This window comes from Manduca sexta, chromosome 27 (assembly GCF_014839805.1).
Source record: "Manduca sexta isolate Smith_Timp_Sample1 chromosome 27, JHU_Msex_v1.0, whole genome shotgun sequence".
Classification (NCBI taxonomy): domain Eukaryota; kingdom Metazoa; phylum Arthropoda; class Insecta; order Lepidoptera; family Sphingidae; genus Manduca; species Manduca sexta.
The window spans coordinates 1,594,816-1,617,296 of record NC_051141.1 but is presented as its reverse complement, the minus strand read 5'-3'; the positions used below and the strand labels follow the sequence as shown (position 1 = coordinate 1,617,296).

Sequence of the window (22,481 nt, the reverse complement as noted above, 5' to 3'; positions counted from 1 at the left end):
CTATGTATATAGTTAGTTACACTATTTTTAATTCAAGAACGGCTGAACCGATTTGGCTGAAAATTGGTAGGAAGGTAGCTTAAAACCAGGAGTCGGACATAGGATACTTTTTAACCTGTTCCCATGGGAACGGAACGTGACATAAAATGTGGTATTACAAAACGAAATTTGATATGGAGATAGTTTAAGACCCTGGGAAGGTTATAGGCTACTATCCCGGAAAATTTATAGCCGGACTTTTATCCCGGAAAACTCCTTCACGCGGGTGAAGCCGCGAGCAAAAGCTAGTATATTATAAATGAGCAGTCAGAATTCTTATATATATTATTTTCTTTTGTTAAATAATAATTATGTGTTGGGTACTCCAAACTTTGCAAATTCATAAAAAGGAGCAGCCGCCAAGATAAGAACAACTGCATTTTGAACTGGTGTTGAGATATTGAAATGCACGCGAGCAAGATGCGACCTGTTGATCTCTTTAAGAAAGACCATTTTTGTCAAAGCAGCTTAAGTCGAAATCATGGACGATCGAAGATAAACATAGGAATCTCATTCACGAGTTGAAGAAGTAAATGGCTGGCTGTTGGCGTAAGTACAACAACGTGAAACTGCAATGTCTCGAGGATTAGAGTATTAGCAATGAGACAAAAAAGGTATTGGTGAATGCTCTCGTCTACTACATTTTCCTATAGGGGCAGAGACGAGGACACTAAAAGCAAGAGATCACCATCGCATAGATCCTTTGAAAAGTGGTGCTGGAAGAAGATGCTCAGAAATCCGTGGACTGCGTTCATCCTTTATGTTCTCGAAGGACACAAGTTTGACAAAAAACCAATGCTTTCCAAAATTTCCCTGAGGAAGATCTTTAAGATTTTTTATCATATCGCCCGCTAGCCAGGTGATAACCTCCAAAGATTGGTAATGACTGGACGAATGGAGGACAAGAGATTAAGAGTCAGGAATTCAAAGCATTGGACGGACCAGATCTTCACCACACTCACAATTTATGTAGCTGAAGCGGTTTATGTCGCCAAAACCGGACCAGATGGCACATAGTGCGCGAAATACTGTTTCCATGATGATTCACGAACCCAGTAATGTGTAATTGAAGCAAGGAGGACAATGTTTTCGGTAACTACAGCAGATAATACTATAATTATTTGGTAAATATAAACCAGTTGTGTATGTATTAATATGACGAAATTTTAAAGGCAGAAATATCCATGATTATTAATTATTTTTACGTTTTTCTTTCAACTGCGAGAACTAATCACTAACTAGACGTGAATTTAAATTCTTTACTTGCCAATACTTGTTTAGTTACCCAGATTAAAGGTGAAACAAAATGTATGAAAATGGACCTTGAGGTATCGCCTTAATGAATAAGGCAAACATCGCTCTTATAACTTAGCGAATCTTTCAAATTAACGTATATTATTGCACAAGACGCTTCGCCGTAGAAATAGCATCGGTCCATACTTGTCTAACTTCGTACGCACAAGAGACCCACCATTAAACGTTAATTCCTTCCAATTGATCAAACTGTATCCCCGTTTCTTACTAAACTGGCAATTTACGTAACAATAGATGCAATTATGCGGTCGTCAAACAACAAAGGCTGTCAAATATAGAGGCGATATATTGGAAGGAGGCTAGACAGCGGGGAAATTCTAAACCTAACCTTTTAATTATACGTGTTTGCACATAATTTAGTATCCGATTTTTTCTTGGCCCAGTTTACTTCATATAATATTGAAGAAATGTTAGTTTATTATTTAATATGGATTTGGAAGTTATAGGTCCACCTTTCTAGTTTTATATAACCGTCGTTATTTATAGTGCCTATAGTTTTGTTTATTAAAAAATATCCCTGAAAATACAAAGTAGAACTTCTACAGAAAAAGGTCTTGCATTGGGGCGGAGCCCCCAACCACAGTCTCCGAGGTACAAGTATTGTAACTAAAGAAAAGACAATTCGTAAGATATAATTAAGTGTTAGTGCTTCTCAATTGTAGCTAACTGAAGGGTAGACAAATTTACTATTGGTTTTTACGTACGAAGCGACATGGTCGTGAAATAACGACCAAGTTCCTTAAATACAAATTAAAAAATGAATATACAACTTTAAATACGCCTTTTTAGGGCCCGACTGACCAAAATCAAAGTTTCAGTTTGTACGCTAAAGGCAGCGCCGCGTAGCCAGTCTGGCAAGTTCAAATGGCCGGAGACGAGGAACGCCGTGCATTTTAATTTGCAGCGTATTGCGACGCTTTGTTTCAATCAGGATTTTTATTGGACTTCGAGTTTGTCTGCCCATTTCAAATTGAGCTATGTCTAAGCATTGATTTAGGAACTCAACAAACATTTTATGCAGCAAATTGAAGTCTCATCTCAGCTACATAGCTGTGATTGTGAAATAACTTGAAAGCGATGCACACGCGGTAAGTCGGTCCTTTTCCTCCAGGATCGAGGGTCTATTTTCCATAATGCCAACCTAGTTATGCCTCTGCATACGACATAAAACGTCAATCAATTACGACATTCATACATCCCAATTCTATTTACATATCTATTAATATATCCGACATATATAAGACAAGACATGCTCGAAAATCCTCCGCCAAATGTAGACAGATGCAAATAAGGCTCCGAGTTCATTTCAAACCTGTTCTTAGGGCGCGAGCTCATCGTTATAGCTAAATCCAATTCCGACCCGCGTGGGGTTTATTAATCTCATTTTTAATTCTAATGGCTGTTTATTATCTTATAAATTGCGACGCAAAAAGCTTTGATCTTCAAATAAATCTTAAAAATAAATTTATAAGCTTAAGTACTGGTAGGTAGTTTTGTATGCGAGGGGCTGTCTGGGTTGGTACCAAAGCAATGCCTATTTCTAACGCTAAGCAACAGTGTACACTATTTTTATTTCTGGCTTACTTTTGTTAACTTGAAAAGAGTTGACTTATAAACACTGGACTTTTGGGTGACCGCTTTATTCGGTCAACACTCGAAAATTAAATGACCAGTCTGAAGGCAACCCACTAACGGGTAAATAATTAATTAATTACTGCCGTGAAATCATTTAGATTTCTTATCACATTTATTTACATGGCATGAACATGATATATGCAACATGTATGAGAAACTTCTGTGATATTTTCATTAAATATATATTTTAAGTTTATGACATAGACAACTATTAATGCCGATGCGATCAGATAAGTAATCTAATAATGATCTTTACTGACCATAAACACTCATTAAGAATAAGGAGATTGTATTAACGCCTACGATCATGAACACAATGGCGAAGGGTCTGCATAATCCAATTCCTACAGGCTTTCCTTTATCTAAAATCTAATTATCATGAGAACGATCTGCTGACTATATTTATGTATATTAGTACCTATATGTTATGTCGGGTTGCCTTACGGAAAAAAACACGTTTCGCCACTAAAACCCCATAACTTGATTGTCTCTGAGATAATAAACGGTCGACATTATATCTACGGTGTGACTTTTATAAAACTTTAACTATAACTCGTGAGTACCTCGCTTATATTTTAAACAGGGATTGTTCGCTATATTCGTAGACTTGAAATACTCTGAATGACGTAATCACCGTACATTCTGGAATATAAAATGGCGTGTTTCGCTCACACGTCAGAACTAGACTGAGACAAAGAGGCAATCCCTCACTCAGCTATGCATTTACTTTATTAACACAATAACCAACTCGAGAAAGAGGACTCTCATTAATGAGAATAAGTTTTTAGAACTGGGCCATACCTATCGTGAAATTTTTCTATACTAATATTATAAAGAAGTAAAGTTTCAAACTTTGTTTGTAGAGGCTAATCTCTGGATAGGATTTTTATCCCGGGAAAATATAAAGCGGGCTTTTATTACAGAAAAACTTTCTTACGCGTACGGAGCCGCGGGCAAAAACTAGTTTTATATAAATTAATTAGGAGACAAGCAACCTGCTCGCCTGATGGTAACTGACGATCCATAATACTGATAAGTAACAATGGAAAATAAATAACCGGATTCGAAAGGACTCATGCATAGTATTCACAGTTAGTGTCTGTTACGACATTGACATATTCAGTGATAAATTATCACAATTTAAACAGAAAATACTAGCCATTGCTGAATCTTAACTTTGTATTTTCTCTTTTTTATTTTGTTAATAAAATTTGTAGTAAAAGGTTTGATTTAATTTTGTTACTGTTACTTATGTATCTACATACTATATATTTATTATGTTGTTATATATTTGAAATATTATATCAATATTATATAATTATATGTTATAGTACTCAATCACAAATTGTTACATTTAAAAAGTTTTTATTTCTTTTTTAACTATTTTAATAGTGTTATCTGTACAATTGATAAACTAAGTATTTGAGCATTTTCTATAGTCTTAATGATTGTGGCTCATTCTGTGATTGCTTATAACCAATTACGAGATAGAGTTACAGTTACAGAGTTACAATTACACAAGCGATTATAGCTATAAATATGTGTAGATATTATAAGAATGATTGTAAACTCCGTTAGCAATTCTTATCTAATAAATAAATAAATATTCTGGATTGCTAACTGTACTCGGATGTTATTTATTTGTCTCGTTATACAGATATCTAGATGTCCAATATTTATAAAACAATAGGGTCGTATCTTCGTTTTGAATTTTACGCAACAATAAACTAGTTTTATAGAGTCCTACGTCCAGCAGTGGACTGCAACGGGTTGATCATGATGATGATGAGACATGTTTTATATTTGTACTAACTTTTGCTCGCGGCTTCGCCTGCGTGAAAGAGTTTTCCGGGATAATTTTTTTTCCGACTTAATTGATATGTATCGTTATATTATGACCAAATTACACAAAATCATTATAAATTGTAGTCTATGTGTTATTCTGATGTATAACCAATATTACTGTAAAGTTTCATTCAAATCCATTAAGTAGATTTTTCATGAAAGAGGAACATACATATATCCATACATCCTCACAAACTTTCGCATTTTAATATTTGTAGGATGTGTGAAACAGTCTCATTAGTTTCGTTTTATATTTTCTGCGTAAGACATATAAGTGTAATGGAGATATACGCTGAATTCCGTACGTTAACTCTGGATGACTTTCCACGTATACTTTGACCATTTGCAACACGTTTGAATGTTAAAAATCTGTTTGTAAATTAATAATTTTATTTGACATTCTGCGTATCAACCAAACCGCCTGTTTGTAACAAAAAAAAGCTCCATGGAATGGCACGGTTACGCGTTTCACACAACAAATTACTGGAGTTTGTTTCCGAGGTTTAAAAACAATGCACGAACTTTGCAATCCCATTCTGAACGCACGGTTGTTCCTTTTACTGAAGAGCGACATTAGTTTAAACATTGAAGTCATGGAATACTTGCGAAATGCTTTATGTGTCCCTAGTAGGTTTATTTATAGCTTAGGAATATGTTACTCTACATTATACCTATCTTTAGTGGCGGCCCTGAAAGAAGTGAGGGCCCGGGCGGAACAAAAAACAGTTCCCCGGTTTAATTGTTTCGTCGGTAAGATCGTAAAAAAGGACCTCTAAGCGCGCAAGGCCCTTGTAATCGCGAGGCCCCGGGCGATTGCCCAGTTCGCCTACCTTAAAGGCCGCCTCTGCCTATCTTATGCACAAAAACAAAATACTAGAATAATGTATTATAGAGTGGCTTGACTTTGCCTTATAAGCATGAGGAATAGATTAATAAAACTACCAGCCCTATTGATTGTTGTTTTAGTGTTGTCTACTGTCGATTTTACAATTGTACAAAATAAAAAAACAATGCTGGTCTACCGGTCTTGATAGGTAGGTAGATATTGTAAAACCAAATTGTCGAACGAGCAATATCTCAGTTCGCCTCGCGAACAAGAAGACTGCAGTCTTCGAAACGTAGGGAGAATATTGAAATTAAAAATACCGTGATTAAATCCGAAAACAAGTTTCTGTAATGGAAGGATGGATATATATGTTGAGACGTGTTTATGGTTTCAGGTTCTTTATTGGACTGCACTCATTATACTAACTTATTACAATAGGTTACATAGCTTATATACTAAGTACACACGCACTACATTTCAATTCGATGTCCGACACTCGAGTAATCATAAGAAATCATTATACTGCCTACTGCTGAGAGCGGGCCTCCTCTACTACTATGATAATTTAGGGATTACTCCATCACGCAAGCTTAGTGCGGGTTGGCAGTATTCACATTTCAAATTTTTATGAGAAGTACCAACTAATAATATTTCACTTTAATACAGATATATATCAATATTTTATAAAAAAACAATTGCACCCGGTTAAACCGAATTTAATTTTAGATTCTATAAGCAAATAATCAAATATTTAGCACTGTAAAACCACAATACATAACGTTGAGATGCAAAAGTTCGTTCACTGAAGTCGGTCAAAGTCAACAATAATTTTACAAATGATCCTAGCAACTCCCGCTACTTATAATTTAAGTTGCTAACTACACCTAAAAGTAATGACATTAAAGCTGGTAACCATATTACTGTGGACTTATAATTACTCTGATTTGTATCGCATCAATCCTACTAATATTATAAATGCGAAAGTTGGTGAGGGTGGATATATGTATGAATGTATATTTTTCCTTTCACGAAAAATCTACTGAACAGATTTGCATGAAACTTTACAGTAATATCGATTATAAATCAGAATAACATATAGGCTACAATTTATAATGATTTTGTGTGATTTGGTCACAATATCCCAGAAAAATCCACGCGGACGAAGCCGTGAGCAAAAACTAGTATTAATATAATTCAAAATAACAATACAGAAACATAGATTTTGATAAAGTGCAGCACACGAATCGATTATATCCAGAACATATACGCAAATGTTATCTCAGTAACCTTTCTTTCCAGTACCAAAAGTAGGAAAAACAGAGCCGTGAACAAATCCAAGTATTATCCAATGGTTTCTATAGTTTACAAGATAAGTGAACAGACAGGGGAATTCACTTTTGGGCATTACGTGTGCAATAGTGTGCAAACCGCCTGAGGTGTTAATATAATTCCCGGTAACGAAATGTCCTGTTTGTGATGCGGTATGATCACGGGACCACAATGCCACGTGCGTACACTACAATCTGAACCAGTAAAGCCTCTACCATAATTCTATTTCCTTAGGTTAGGTCAGTTATAGACTAGCGGTTTGGCGGCAGAACATCTCATGCGACTAATGAACCAGTGATACGTATTCTTCAAATTGGAGTTAAATTCTAATGAAATGCAACATTAATAAAACAATCTCATCTCTTTCGGTTCTAAACAAACAAAATATCACGCAATTTCAAATGGAATGTTCACGAAAAGTCAAGCTATCTTGAGGTAAACAGTTCCGACGATATTATTGCATGCTTGAGCCCGATATTTCCAAAAAGGCAATCGCTCGTCGGAAAAATCCCTTCAAGGTATTCTTGAGAATAGAGCAGTACGCGCAGCGATACGCGACGGGCGAATTCTTATAACTAATAACTGCTTGCACAAGCCTCACCATGCAGGGTTGCGTTATGGATCTTATTTGAATACTTTGAATAGCTAGAAATTTCCTTTTGAACTTTGTCTCCGTTCTAGTAAAAGCAATAAATTTCGATAATCTCTGTTTACTCCAAAAAATTACGATAGTACATTGACTTATATTCTATAAATAAACACGATATAAACTAGTTGTTCCAAACCTGAACTAAAATGGCAACCAAAACGTCACTGTTATAACCTATGTAGTCACTTGAACAAAAATTATTTTTACTTATTTGACTAATATTTTTTATTCACATCCAGATTTACATTTAGACTCGGGTTTTTATATTATGAGCGCCACTCCGTACACAACCATTAGCTGGTCGTTCCAGTGAATAAATAGGTTATAATAGTGACGTTTTGATTGCCATTTTAGTTTACATTTTGATCAAATAGTTTATATGGAGGTTCGTGTCTATAGAATATATATAGGTCAATGTTTCCAGCGAACTTCATCGAAATAATTACTGGAAATCAACGTTTTAATTGCGGCGGAAAATTTATATGAAATACCAACAATAATGAAACAAAGCAAAACAACTATCAGCTGAACGCTGTCCACAACACTTTATAACTTGAATTTATATTCAAATAAAGAAACTTAACTTTTGTAAAGTGCCACAAACTTATCTGCCCCGGTGGCCGAAAGAGGAACTAACGACATCATTTTGAAAAGTCAATCTGCCTGCCATTCGCTGAGATAACAGCGACTTTCTCACAGGGCCAGATAAGTTTGTGGGACTATAATTAAACGTGTTATATTTTGACATGACATACGATACGGCGATCGGGATTTAAGTTTTTAAAAATAAAATATATATTTATATTAGATGTTTACTGTATAAAATCGATACAAAGACTGAAATTAAAAATGATGCCGATGTCTCTGGATTGTTGGTGTTACTTACGCCTTGTTAACTCTCTTTATGTTTGATTTACTCTTATTTTTCTCCTAATAACTTACATTTCCCAACTTACACTAATATTTTGACGCAAGTTTTTTTTTAATAACGTAAACCTGTTGAGGGTAACCTAATCAATGCCAGCCGCAAACAGGTAATATATATCCACCGAAAGATATAAAATGTGTTGATTGGAGAGCACCCGACATATTTAATAACAACAGCCGTAAACACTAAAACTTCGGCTCGCCTTATGCCTATACCGATAAGGACATCCAAGACATAAGCCGACCATTGAGTATAAAAATATTTATAAAGAAAGACATTCGAAGTTGATATATGCACTGAAATTATCTATTTATAACTACAGAATGTTATAAATTTTTTCAAAGTTTAACGCTAACTATTCAGAAAGCAATTTCCACGGAAAAACGTGCTAGATACTAAATTTGCTCCTTTCAAAACCTTTAGAGAATACATTTATCATATCTACTATCTAACTGTCAGAATAGGGTAATAATAGTGTCAAAATTCATAAAAATAAAGCCGACCCACTCACGAGACTCTCCCGCTCTTACACCCACTATTGCAACTCCTGCAAGCCAGGATCGGAAGTGGCACGTATTAAATCGCACCGAGCGGTGAAGCTTGCCGAGTCTAAGGGGATAGTAATGAGTCTTAACCCGCAACGAAATGTATCAGATACGGAGAGAAGAAGACAGGAGTTGGAAATATATTGTTTTTCCACTTCCCTCCATAGCAAAGCGCACACAAAATTATGAACTATTGAAAGTATTTTTATAACGTTCGAAGAATCATAAAAAAATGTCTATGCATCTACATAGAAAGATTATCATCTACATAGAAGTATTGGTAACAGCACTCTATTTTTAACAAGTGAGTAAATTTGTGACAGCACTACTCAGCCCATTCTCTATATCTTTAAATTGGGTAAATACTATTATAATTATATTCTGTGTAATTTTCAGGCTAGGCCTAGTTTAGATATTATATTGTAACAACATACGTTATTAGTAGGGTATAAAAACTAGAATAACATGTTGTACATATTTAAGTTCTTAGTTTTAATGGTTTAACTAGTCACTTACATTATTTTTAGCTCTACCGACACTTTTTAACAATTACCTAATATTTAAATAAAGGAAATGATCGGATTTTACTGCGACGTTTCGAAGACTTTGCAGCCTCATGTTCACCGAGATTCCTCCGGAACTTATATAGCGATAAAATCCATAAAATAGTATCATTTAATGTCTAACATTCGCGTAAATATAAGAAATCATTATAATTGTAATAGTTAAATACGATATTTTGTACATTTGTATTAGCCGTATATTCTTGTGAAAACAATAAAGATTTATTATTATTAAAAATTAATACCGCTTATAGCAGTAATCAAATTGTATCTAAAAACACTTTTCTTTTGTTCCAGAATGCCCGCCAGAGCTATGCATAGAGGAAACACAGACCGAGCTGACGGCAGCTCCACTCACAAGTAAGTAAAATGGATTTATATCAGTAAAATTTTATACAGGTATAGCTGAACGAGGAGGTGTCTAACTCAAATCTCTAAGGTCGAGTGTACCAACAACCCATAAACCGTGGTAATACTATCTAGAAATTTTAAATATAATATACTATGCAGTTCTTACTTTCCGCATCAGTATATACAAACTCAACCTTGTAATATTTGTGGTTTGGAATAAATATTGGTTATTACGAGTTAGGAACGATAATTAGCAAATGTTTAAGTATGTCTGATATATCATGATCTTGCCTATTCGTTTAGTAGTTAGTTTTTATGCGGAATATTACAGGAATGTTCTAGAAAGATTTATTGCGTAGTTGACTGCGCTCTTTGCTTTAAGACGTTAACACATGCAGTACACGATTACGCTGGCTACCCAAGTTTTAAACTATAACAATACTCTTACATACAAGATGAAAAAATAACAATGTAATTTACAAGATACCCGCCATAAAACGAAATTGGGAATTGAGATGAAAAAGAAGCGCCAAAATATTTCCAGATAAAGTAACATAATATTAATACACATTATAATCTGAAATCCAACTAAAATTATCCATTAAATTGCAGTAAATTGCATCCTGGTAATTATTTCAATATAAAATTTCAACCCGTTCTATTAAATATTTTAGCTCGTATTTTTTAAATACATTCCCAAAGTGCAGCACCATCGCAAAAACCAAGCCAACATAAGCTTAAAGTCGACTTCATTCTTATCAAGCTATTTTGCCAGGAAAAATATTCCTTTAAAAATATTCGAGACGAGATAAATCGAATTCTTTGTCAGATCTTTTATCTAGTGATATAAAGGAGTTTGAAACTTTATAAAGAGCTACTGATCTCAAAAACACAATGCTTAGGTTAACCGGTTTTCTTGTTAAGGTTGTTTTAATTCAAGATATCTTTGAACCTTGTATGGATGCTGTTGAACTACTTATAGTTTGAATCTAGTCCTAGATTTACCTAATCTTATAATAGCAACAAAAATTATAATTCATTTATTGCTTGAACTACAGATATAATTAACAACATTTCATTTTTTCAACATACTCAAATGTTTATATTTTATGAAACTAGATTGAAAATTATGAAACCCACATTTAAAATAAAAGTCACATATTTTCATTCATGATTTTCACTTTGAATTTTGTTTTATTCTAAAACGACGTAAGCACTAAATGACGTCACAAATACGGCTCAAAACGTAATGACCTTTGCTTTGCAGTAAAACAGAAATGAAATGACATTTTCTTTTCTCTGTCTCTTTGAAAGTGACATTTGTCAAGTATCTATTATTGTAATATTGACATTTTACATTGACAAAGAGAGTGTTTCAATTTTTTTAAATAAATCGTGTGGTGGAGCAAGGAACTACTTCATTCAACAGTGTGTATGACGTCACTAAGCATTTTTCAAATTTTTATATTTTTCTTCGAAATTAAGTATTATTACATACATAATTGAATTCAGAGTAGAAAAATTAATTATTATATTTTTGTTGGAAGCTCGTTTAGATTTTGTAATGTCAAATTTATCGAAAAAATTAGACAGAACTGTTAGGTTTAGCATCCTTATAAACAAAGTCTGAATTGAGAACAAAATTCAAACCTCAAAATGGCAACTAGATTTTGCAAACCAGGAAAGGCTTACACTAACCTGCATTTCTCAGAATTCCCAATACAAAGGCTAGTGGTCATGTGATGAACTTTCTGTTCCGGAACTGGTGTTTAATCAAAGGTCCAACGTGGGACGAAGTTAAACAAATTTGCAAAGTTCTGTTCCATTCAAATGCAATTATTAATTGACGATATCCGTACCTATGTATGTATGCTTTGGAGATGTAATTGTTTTACAATGGGTTTCTAAGTTGGTTTATGTATATTATTTTCGTATATTAATGGACTGAGCGGTTTGTCCAGATTCACTTGTCTAGGATTATTTTATAATTAACTGTAAACTAAACCTTAAGCAAACTCTTTTAAAAAGCTTTGCTTACGGACAAAAAGATTCATACGTCATGATGAATAAAAAAATGCTATTTTGTATAGCATTGGCCATTAAATCGAAATATAATAAGCATAAATATATATTTCGTAAGAATTACTTCCGATAATCTCACTGATCAGATCGTCTTAAAACCAGGATAAATCAGTGGGTTGTATTATTACCGCCGTAGTTTTGAGAAACACAAAGTAAACTTGTCCGCGAGCGCTGGAGTGAATACAGGTGGGCTTGAACACTCGAGTGAGATTGGAAGTGGAACAAAACTTGTGTTTCATAAAGTGAATCAGGTGGACACGTCTCTAGATTCTATATGTTACGGTGAATAGGTTTTCGTACTTCGTATTTATGCTTAAAGTTAAATACGACTAAATTCGCCTAATGATTTTCTCAGTTACCTGGACAAAACGTTCATTAAGGTAAACCTGACAGGATATAACGGGAATTGTGACGATGATTCGTAGAAAATTCACATTGGATTTGTTTGTGGTGTAATATATATATTTATTAATTCATACTGATTTAAAAATCATGCCAGACATAAAAAAAATTACACTTTTACAAAGTTCAATTTCGTAAAGCAAAAACATATTCGCACGAGTCATATTTCTGAGACGATATCTAGTAAAACGGGCGAATAGTTTCTGTTAATCTTGAGATATTTGATGGATCGAGACAAATTGTGTTTACACTGTCAAAACTCATAGCACTCGTGTCCTACATAGAGGATCCTTTTTAAACTAGTCCAATATCTACATTCGAAGTGTTTTGCTTATGATGTGATACACTGGGGATAAATGATGTAGACGTCTTCTAAATAACTGATATAAGATTTTGAAATATAAATGAAAGCAATCGTAGAGAAACGATAAAATATCTATAAATTGTCCGCCACTTCACAGGTATAATCCTTGCATCACTAAAATACGTGATGCGCTAATCAAATATATGACAACATCCATATCTCAGTACAAAATTAAATTATGGACCAGGGTCGTTGACAAGTCTACTTTTTTAAATCGTGAACGCTAATAAAAACTTTTTGTTGTCTATATTAATGACATAAGCGATAAGTTCGTCGATTGGATATGGTATTTCCATATAAGTTTCTGTTTACTAACGCGTCTTAGATACGGCCTATGGTATATTATTTTCGTGTGTGAGGTTAACCGCACCGAACCTTCGAATGTCAGATATCTAACATACTCAGTAAAAGCCAGGTCAAAAGTACACGGAACTGGTGGGAATTAAAAGATTAATTCCCACCAGTAAAAGATAAATGAAGATGGAGGAAACGCGAGAAGTATGACAGAATCGTGAAAAGTGGCAATCCATAGTCTCTGCCTACCCTTAAGGGATAGAGGTGTGATACTATATATGTATGCATTGATTACAACCCGCTAACGTGTTACGAGCAAGCCGCTCGCCTGTAATAGTTGCACCGCCCAAAACTTTGAACTACAAAGCACTGCATGGAACTTCAGTGCGGTTGTCGCCCTAGTCTTGTTCAACAAATACCACATCGAACAACGAAAGTATTTCAATATTCGAACAATCTGAACATTTACTACGCCGGTGCATACTACAGTATACATTTCAAAAGCAAACTTGTCGCGAATGCTGGTCAACAATATTCAGGAGGAAAATAATACCAATTCATTTTGAAAATAATACTGTATCATAATAGCAAACTAATACAACGCGAAGGCGGCGTTATCGTATTAGAAATTAATAATTGGACGTTTCGGAGTTAAAACTAGAGACGTAATTAGGTCACGTGACCAGAAAATTGCCACTACTGAAAGTTGCCTCTGAAAAAGTTCTAACGAGTTTGTGTTTACAATTTCGCGAAAACCTGGAAAGGGCAAAGTATTACGCTTTAATAATGGGAATTAGCCACTTTTCACGTGGTTTCTGTCAGTGTTTTCCAATTACTATGTACGCCACATTATTTGCACATATTTTGAATAACATTGTTTTCATAGAACAGACATGAATAAACGAGCAAGTGGATTATTAAATTATAATTTATAGATCTCTAGTATCATTAAACACCCACATTAGCAGATTCACGGAAAGGTGTAGGGGTTAGGGGAGAAAGGGACTTTTCGGCCACCTGACGAAATGCAACAAGTTTTAATCTCCCGTTGTTATGATACCGTGGTGCACTAATCGAGCGGGCCCATTCAACCTGCACTATTTGTAGTTTGTCATTAAAAGTTCTGAATAGTGTTTCTACTATTGAGAAGCAATGATGGTTACCATTTACCTAGCCCATCTCTCCATTAAGTACGTATGTAAATAGTAATATTAAAAAAAAACGTACAATGTACTTATGACTAGTTTCATTTCCCAAGGATTTATAATCTAAAGTTACGCGAGTGCTGAACTAGTAAACTAGATAACCATGTATAACTAAGTACTAAGTTTAGTTAAACACATTAGTCCCTTATTCCTGAAGGTTTGTACACGTAACACATTTTATGTCGATGTGAGAGAAGATTAAGTGTTAAACTCAATTATCATTAGTCTGTCCACACGAATGTTAGGGTAATTTCGCATAGTTTTTCCTCTTTTGTTATACTGGCATGTTAAACTACTCACTGCACTTCATGGTAAGTGAAGTCTAGGTAGATTCTCGATTAACGATCGACTGAAATTGAAAGAAAAATTATGCTGGCCTGTTTGTAGCTTTGGAAAACCCAGTTTTATGAAAATAGTATTTGTTTCACCTTTGCCTAATCTGGAACTCAGATTCAACAGTTTCAAATATAACCTATGAGACTAAGACGTCATCCAAACTACACAAGTCTATTTGAAGACTTCTCTGCAAGTATTATTTAAGACTTCGGATCTGCCAACACGGTTAGCAAATCTATATGAATAAACTAAATTGTCCGTCATTGATTTCGTAATAAAGGAAACACATATTAGGCTCAAATGTTTATCTTAATAAAACCTAAAGGATACTTAAAACAAATCGGATGAAGAGATTATTTTTCCGAAGCAATGTTCGAGTGTTAAACCGATTCTCATGAACCTCTAACGAGAGGTTCATGAGAATAAAGACATCCTGTGAACGTACAGAATATCTTTTTAAAAACAACTTCTAGCCCTCAAAGAACAACAAACAAACAACAACTGACGTATGTAAAATATTTAAAAAAATCTGCTACTTGTTTGAAAGTAATTTTCGTTGACCCAACTTTCGATCGGGACTCTTGTTCCAGAATGTTTCCTCTTTCACTGGTCAATAATTATTATTAAAGACAGGTGAAAAAGAATATTAACGTTGTATAAAAAATGGTGGCGGAACATTACGATGTACGTACCGATAGCTATCGGAAACTAAAATCTAGTGTGAATTGAATTTTGTACGGAACGTGTCTCCCCTGGCAATACGCGTAGGTAGATACAATCAACGTCAATAATTCCGTACAGTTATTGAATGAGTAAGTTTCGCTCGGGGAATGGAATATATCAATTCTAGAGTTCTCAAAATAGACATTTATTATTGCAATTGTTTTTCAAACCGCAAAACGATTCAAAATAAACATAAATTAATTACCGCCCGAATGTAAATGCATGCATAATGGTTGCGTAAAAATATCATTTATTTATTTAACGGCGAGTTTCATAATAATAATTTAATGAAGTATTGTTCAATTCATTTCAACTTTCCATAAGTTTTTTTTTTTCATAATAAGTACAACTCGTCTGATATGTAATTAAACCATTAATTTACCGACCTGGGGCCTTATTCTCTATCCCGCACGGTATTTTAACCGTGCGTAACAAGCACGTAACACAACGCATCATGTTTAGGACTATAGAAATTTGGCTTACAGAATACCATTCCACGCACATTTCTCGAAGATAACATGACACGGCCGCGTTACGCGTTTACACTATCATACAGAATAAGGGCCTTGTCTAATTGTTTTACCTTCCCCTTTATCATCAGAGTCAAATAAGCTCGTGGACTACCTGGGCAATAAGTAAACACACACGAGTTTGTAATTTTTTAATATCTTATCACAGAGTTGGTAGTAAAGAATCCTTCATTAAATATGGATGTAGAGTTTTTGTATTTTAAACATATATGTAGTAGGACCTGTGATGTCTCGGCTGTGTACCTTTCTAATCCCAACTCCTCGTCAGATGTTGTTGACGCACTCCCTGAAAGGGTCAAAATTGTCCGGTCTCTCCTAACCGCACAGGCCATAACAAATTATTACAGTGAAAACCTACGTAACCCATTTCAAACTAGACGAAACGAGTACCTACCACGAAATGATTACACAGCAAATTATTCACACCAGATATGAGCAACAAAATTCCCTCTCAACAGATTGACGGAGCTGCATAAAACAAAATTAAAACCTAACTATGCAAACACGAAATGTCTACAAACTAACTGCAGGATTTACCGAGTGACACTTCAATTTCTAAGTTTTCAGCGTTTTCAATTTACTCTGGAGATATAATTTTAATAATTTTACATCGTATGAACTCGACCGCAAAGTAAACTGTGGGTGATTGTGGTGGCGTTCATTAATGTAGTGTACGAAGTCTTTTTTGCGACTAAACATCGCACGAAGTACGGTTTGAACGTTGGTATGGTTTTGCCAGCAGTTTTGTAATGTAAATCGGAATCTATTAGAATTTAGATGAAAGTGGTAGCAAGGATAGATGAGGGTGCGAGGTAATCGTTTTTTGTTTTAGTGCACTGCTATTATTTGATTTGCACATGTTGAGGGCCTCCTTTTTTCGCGCTTAGCCCGTATTAAATCGGGCCATAGGGCGTAATTTGTATATAATTAAATAAAATAATATTCTGCAATTGACAAATTGAGGGTAGTCTATTTTGGCGCAACAATCAAGCTAACGCCCGGTTGAAATAAACGATTCAATCCCTAGATTCAGATCAATCACGAAAATAGACCGGACAGAATTTGTTTGACATGCTTGCAGAATTTGATTGGCTTATTCTTGGAATCAATCCGAATATAGCAATTGGGTTCGTTTATTGGTTTCAGACAATAAGCGGATTATCGCTACATTTGTCAAAATAAGTTTATTTTGTGAATATCTTTATTTTTTATAAATACTGGTATTATTGTGACGATATTAGGTCAGCAACAAAAGCAGCTAAACTAATAAAACAAAACAAATCGGCTTTAAATGTTCGTGTCTATTTCAATATTTTTTTTTCTTTACTAACTTAAAGATTTCACATTATTTTACATAAAGAAACAAGAATATTTCTATTAAAGTTAATATATGTATCGTTGGCATGTTGTATATACGTTGACAAGAAGACATGCCACATCACTAAATAATTCTATTTGGCCATTATCCGCGTACTTTTGAAGCTGACGGTACAAGTTTATTTAACAATTTTTAATTCAGAAAGTGTGAAGCAAAAGTTAGTTTAAAAATGATAAAGTATGTTTATTCGCAGGCGAGGAGAGCGATACGGGCGATAATGAAGGTCGGCTGTCGGCGGAAAGCTCGCCGATGCGGCAGCGGCGTGGCGGCATATTGAAAGGCGGGAAACTGTGGAAATCTCTGGACTCAGACAAAGACCTCAATGACCAGGTTATTGATAATCTTAGTCATTTAAATAGTTGTGACGATGTTTGCATGTTTGGAAGTTCATTATAACTAGGAAAGTGTTTCCTAAGAAACACTTGCCTTTAATTTCTCATTATAAAATCAGTGGATAATGTAAAATTGTTTGTATCGAAAATACAAATACAGTGCTGAAGCCTTTTATCGCGTAGGAAATAAATTTGCTGAAATATTTTGTACGGAAATAAAGAATAATGTTTCTTCAAAATATCTACTTTATAACTTCTCACAAATAGTTCTCAATAGCAAAATTCATGCTTTAATCCCCTCTATTTCTGCGAATAAAGAAAACAATAGTCCAATGCCGTCGCGTGGATAATGCACATGACAGCTACAAGTGGATACTGAGATACCGCTGTCAATATGTACGGAACTATCGATATTTTAAATAGATAGAACTTTGAAGCATTGGAAAATATACTCTTCTCTTATTTTTATTACAAAATGTTTAATAATATGTAATGTTGTTATTTTTGCAAATAAATATATGATTGCAGAGCTTTTGATATTTGAGTCGCATCATAACGTGATTGACCTCGTTACGATTTTTATACACAAAATTCAGCTTAAAATCGAGAGAAACGGATATAAAACTACGTAAAAAACAACAAGAGTCAGTTAAACCCACATTTTTTTTTAATCAACAAGTGTATTATAGAGTTGTATTGAACGTATAAAGCCGCTTTCTGTATAACAAAACGTATCGACACGTCGTAGCACAGGCTCAGTTTTACGTATGCAACGAATGTTCGCGTCCTTCAGAACGACGAAACGACAAAATTCAGGTAAAAAACATATTTTCAAAAGAATTAAATATTGTTTACATACAATGTAGACTTCCTCAATAGCACTGAACGTATTATGACGTGCATTGTGAAACAATACGCGTCTTCACGTCCTGGACGTGGGTATATCTCATAAAGAATGCAAAACTTTCTCATAATAATATAAACGTGGTGGATTTAAAGATGCTAAAGCACTTTAAAGTTTAGCTTGCTATAAACATGTTATCCCGAAGGTACACTAGGTTTAGTTCTGTAGTTAGCAATGCGAATTTTTATTTAGATTAATTGCGATGGCAGAATTTTCTACAGAGATAATAAAATACACATTTTTTGTGCAAAACACGAATGTGCAAGGAACTAAAAACAGCAACAAGTAACAACGATTCTATATGTAGACGGACGATCAACGATCAACGACCGCCAGCGACGAAGACGGATCAGTAACTCCGCGCTCGGTTCGCTTCGTGGAGAGGGCTAAAGAGCCCTCTGAGGAGGAGCCACAGAAAACCGAGCCAGAGCCGAGCCCCCAGCCCAACGTAGAAACGCCTCCCAAGGAATACAGCTCGACTCACAGGTATTTGTGGCTCGTATACTAGTCTACAAGATCGTTTATAACGTGTCTACACAAAAGAAAATTTATCGCCTCATTTTGCGCTATAAATCATCAGGTTGTCTCGTTTTGTGCCAAATTTATTGCAGGTATGTAAGTTCACGCACGCCATTTATTATAAATAACAGTTTAATTCAGTTACCTCGGATTAACTTCATTGCGTTAATGGTGTATAAATTGCAAAAAATGTTTTTCAGGTGAATTTGCATTAGGCACCTATTTAACAATAACTTACTCATACTTAATAATAATATAAAAACTTATCAGTACTTATTTATGTATGAAAAAAATAAACACATAGAAAGCAAATACTACTTCAAAAGTGTTAATACATTCGCTGTATGCATTTTCTGGACTGTTTTTAAATATTTTAAGTGTGATTTTTGTATTTTTAATGCAGATATTAAATTATTTAATGCAAATATCTATGCAAAGGCAACTATTACAGAGTTATTAACCGTACTGTCCATCGAGGGCAAGAGATATAGATAGTCTTGTAGACTGCACGGATATTCCCAACTTCTAATTTCCACTCTCTATTTTGCAACTCACGTAAAATTACTTTATCAATTGTTTCTCCTATTTTTTTAAAGATCACAATATTTACTAAGCATACTGGTTTTTTAATAGTCAATAATTTATTAAAAGCAACCAATGTACTTAATAAATATTTAATTAAAATCTAAATATTAGCGAATTGGCGAACGTATTAACAATTTTATAAGAACCAAATTGGATAGAGAATTTTAATTATATAATTAAAAGTAGTTATAAGATTGAGTTACTAGAATAAAAAATACTTCCTTTTTAGCGAATTAAAATATGTTATGTATATTGTAGCGATCTTTTTTATATCGATTATTAGTTCTAAACAAATAATGTACTCGATCACTATCTGCCTACCACAAATAGTAGGAAGGTACACGGTATAGATGCTGTTTAATATTTTGAATGCCAAAATCAAATTAAAACGCTTATACTCAACTTAACAGATTCATAATCCACTAACGCATAATTTTTCGTAACTACTTCCTGATAGTTTGAAATGTTGTATTATAACAAGCAGTTTTGTGACAACATAAAGCTTTATGCATCATAAAAGACCTGTTTTATACTTAACAATTCTCTATCCAATTTATCAAAAACACAGAAATAATAAAAACATAATCCACGACGTCAAATACAGCGTCAAATCATTCCAGCAGACTCGAAACTCCATTGATACTAACGATCAACGCGCCGAAGCAAAACTCTGCCGTTCAGCAGCTGTTCAACAGTGGACGCCCGCCGCCGCCGGCGATCGAGCCGCAGCTCGTCACTTCTGAAACATTGAGGTAACGTCACTGTCTGTCTAAAAGGCTTGTGCAAAATTAAGTGCGAATTAAAGTTAAAATTGGGTATAGGGTGCGTTTTTGTATGTTAATGAGTATCTGTGGTGTTTAATTAGAACTGTGATAAAGGTATATGTCAAGTTTGAAACGCTCATTGACTTATAGTGTATTATAGAAAAATTTTAACTACGTTGAAAAACATAGAAAAAAGAGCTGATTTTAAATGTGTGAAACTAAGTGGCGGAAAAATGTCGTTTGAGTCAATAAGCCGTTCAACCGTCGATGTGATTGAACTATATTTTTGATGCCCATCATGCTCTTTAGATACCAATGTCCATATAATGTATTTGCTTAATCGTACGAATTCGTACTGAATTTTGTGCGAAAACAGATCCAATGTAGTAGCAGTCCTAACTCTCTTAAAAGCTATCGAAATAACATACAACTAGATATAAATTAATGGTTTAATGAAGGTTGCGAGTAGAAACTCAGCACGTTTTTATTATACGTATGGCTAACGGTTAGTTTAATGTCGGCCTAGATCGTCCTCCAAGACTAAAAATCACAAAGTATTGTATAGGGCCGCTCTGTTTGTGAGTCTCTCATATCAATACTATTTCGCATATTTAGGTTAATACAAACCAGCGGCATTAGATGGAAACCAAATGCCTTCGGATTAAAAGAACCAGTCAAGATATCTGAGATTTTTTAATTCATAGCGGTATAAGCTAAACTAAGGCTGCCTACACACTTATAATTCAAACATTCAATAACTACATAATACACACATTCTTCCACAACAATAATTGTACAACAGGTCTAGAGCAAAGAGACCAAGAGGCCATGCTGGGATTGCCCAGTCTCAGTTGCATATGAATAGAATATTTGCTGTTCAGTCTGGCAATTTGGACTGATATACCTACACTGCCGTATGTTTAAAGTAAACTATTTTAATCAATTCGATTTATTAAACGTGATATTTCTCCAAGCAATTGTCAATAATGCAAAAATTTGTACCTACATCTCAATATATAATTGAACAGAATTATTAAATTAAATCATTCAAATAAATAAAGCTCACGTTAAAACTAGTTTTTCGTTTGCTATGGAAATTACGTTTGCTTTTATAACATGGACCTTCATCAGTTGTCTATGGCACCTACTATTTTTTTTTGTTGATTCTACGTAAAAATAAACATGCATTTGTGTTATTTATAGAATGTTAGATGTGTAAAAATACTTCTGAGCTCAATTTATATTGTTGGCGATTGATTCGCCGAATAAATATTACTACGAATTATAAGTAACGAATACAACCGAAAATAACGTATAGCGATTGCCGGCTACCGACCATCGGACAAAAAACGCACAACAATGTGACCTCACTGTACCTGATGTTATATGGAGGAGGGTCCCATAGGATGGTGACTGACGAGAGATGGTTACATCTCGGCAGTCGACACAATTATTCCGGCCTGTTAGAACAGGTAATACGCAGCCTGATTCCGTGATCCCTAAAATGAATTATTTACCGTGTATTCAACAGACAACTTGATTCCGGAATGCGACACACTTATGTGTCGGCCACCAACCGTACCCATGGCGGGTTTTAACACATTGTGTACGGTGTTCACTACCCGGGCGGATATAAAATATATCCTACCACCAGCAAATTGTACAATGTCACAGGAACAAGCGTAACGTAAACACAATACGCAGTTGCGTGTCAATAACTAAAATCAACAGCGAACAGTTTACCACCATAACAGCCAATTTCCTCACTCAGTTGTATAAATAAATCAAGAATAAATCGCGACATTAAATAGCTGGCTATTAATTCTTAGTTTTATTCCCCCGCGGCTACGCCAATAACCAAGATTCGATTCCAGGTCCCACGGGTGATCTCACGTTTTGAATAGTAATGAGAGTATCCTTCGGCGCAAGTTTTAGCACGTGATGTAAAGACCAGTGCAAACTTGAGATTCAATGGAAGAATTATTAAATGCAGTATAGTGTAGGTTTGCAAATTTGCAGCTAATAATATTGAGTATTAA

At 34.6% G+C, this 22,481-nt stretch overlaps 1 protein-coding gene and 1 long non-coding RNA gene across 2 annotated transcripts in view; one reads left to right on the top strand and one right to left on the bottom strand.

Annotated features, from left to right (window-relative positions):
* The window catches only part of LOC115454998, a 186,918-nt gene that overhangs the window by 140,162 nt on the left and 24,275 nt on the right, over positions 1 to 22,481 (top strand). Inside the window, exons 3-6 of the mRNA XM_030183700.2 lie at positions 9,971 to 10,033; positions 17,532 to 17,668; positions 18,882 to 19,060; positions 20,302 to 20,430. Coding sequence (XP_030039560.2) covers positions 9,971 to 10,033; positions 17,532 to 17,668; positions 18,882 to 19,060; positions 20,302 to 20,430 — 508 coding nt within the window. The remainder of the gene's footprint in view (positions 1 to 9,970; positions 10,034 to 17,531; positions 17,669 to 18,881; positions 19,061 to 20,301; positions 20,431 to 22,481) is intronic.
* The window catches only part of LOC119190853, a 35,229-nt gene continuing 31,062 nt past the window's right edge, over positions 18,315 to 22,481 (bottom strand). Inside the window, exon 2 of the long non-coding RNA XR_005113228.1 lies at positions 18,315 to 20,417. This is a non-coding gene — a long non-coding RNA (uncharacterized LOC119190853). The remainder of the gene's footprint in view (positions 20,418 to 22,481) is intronic.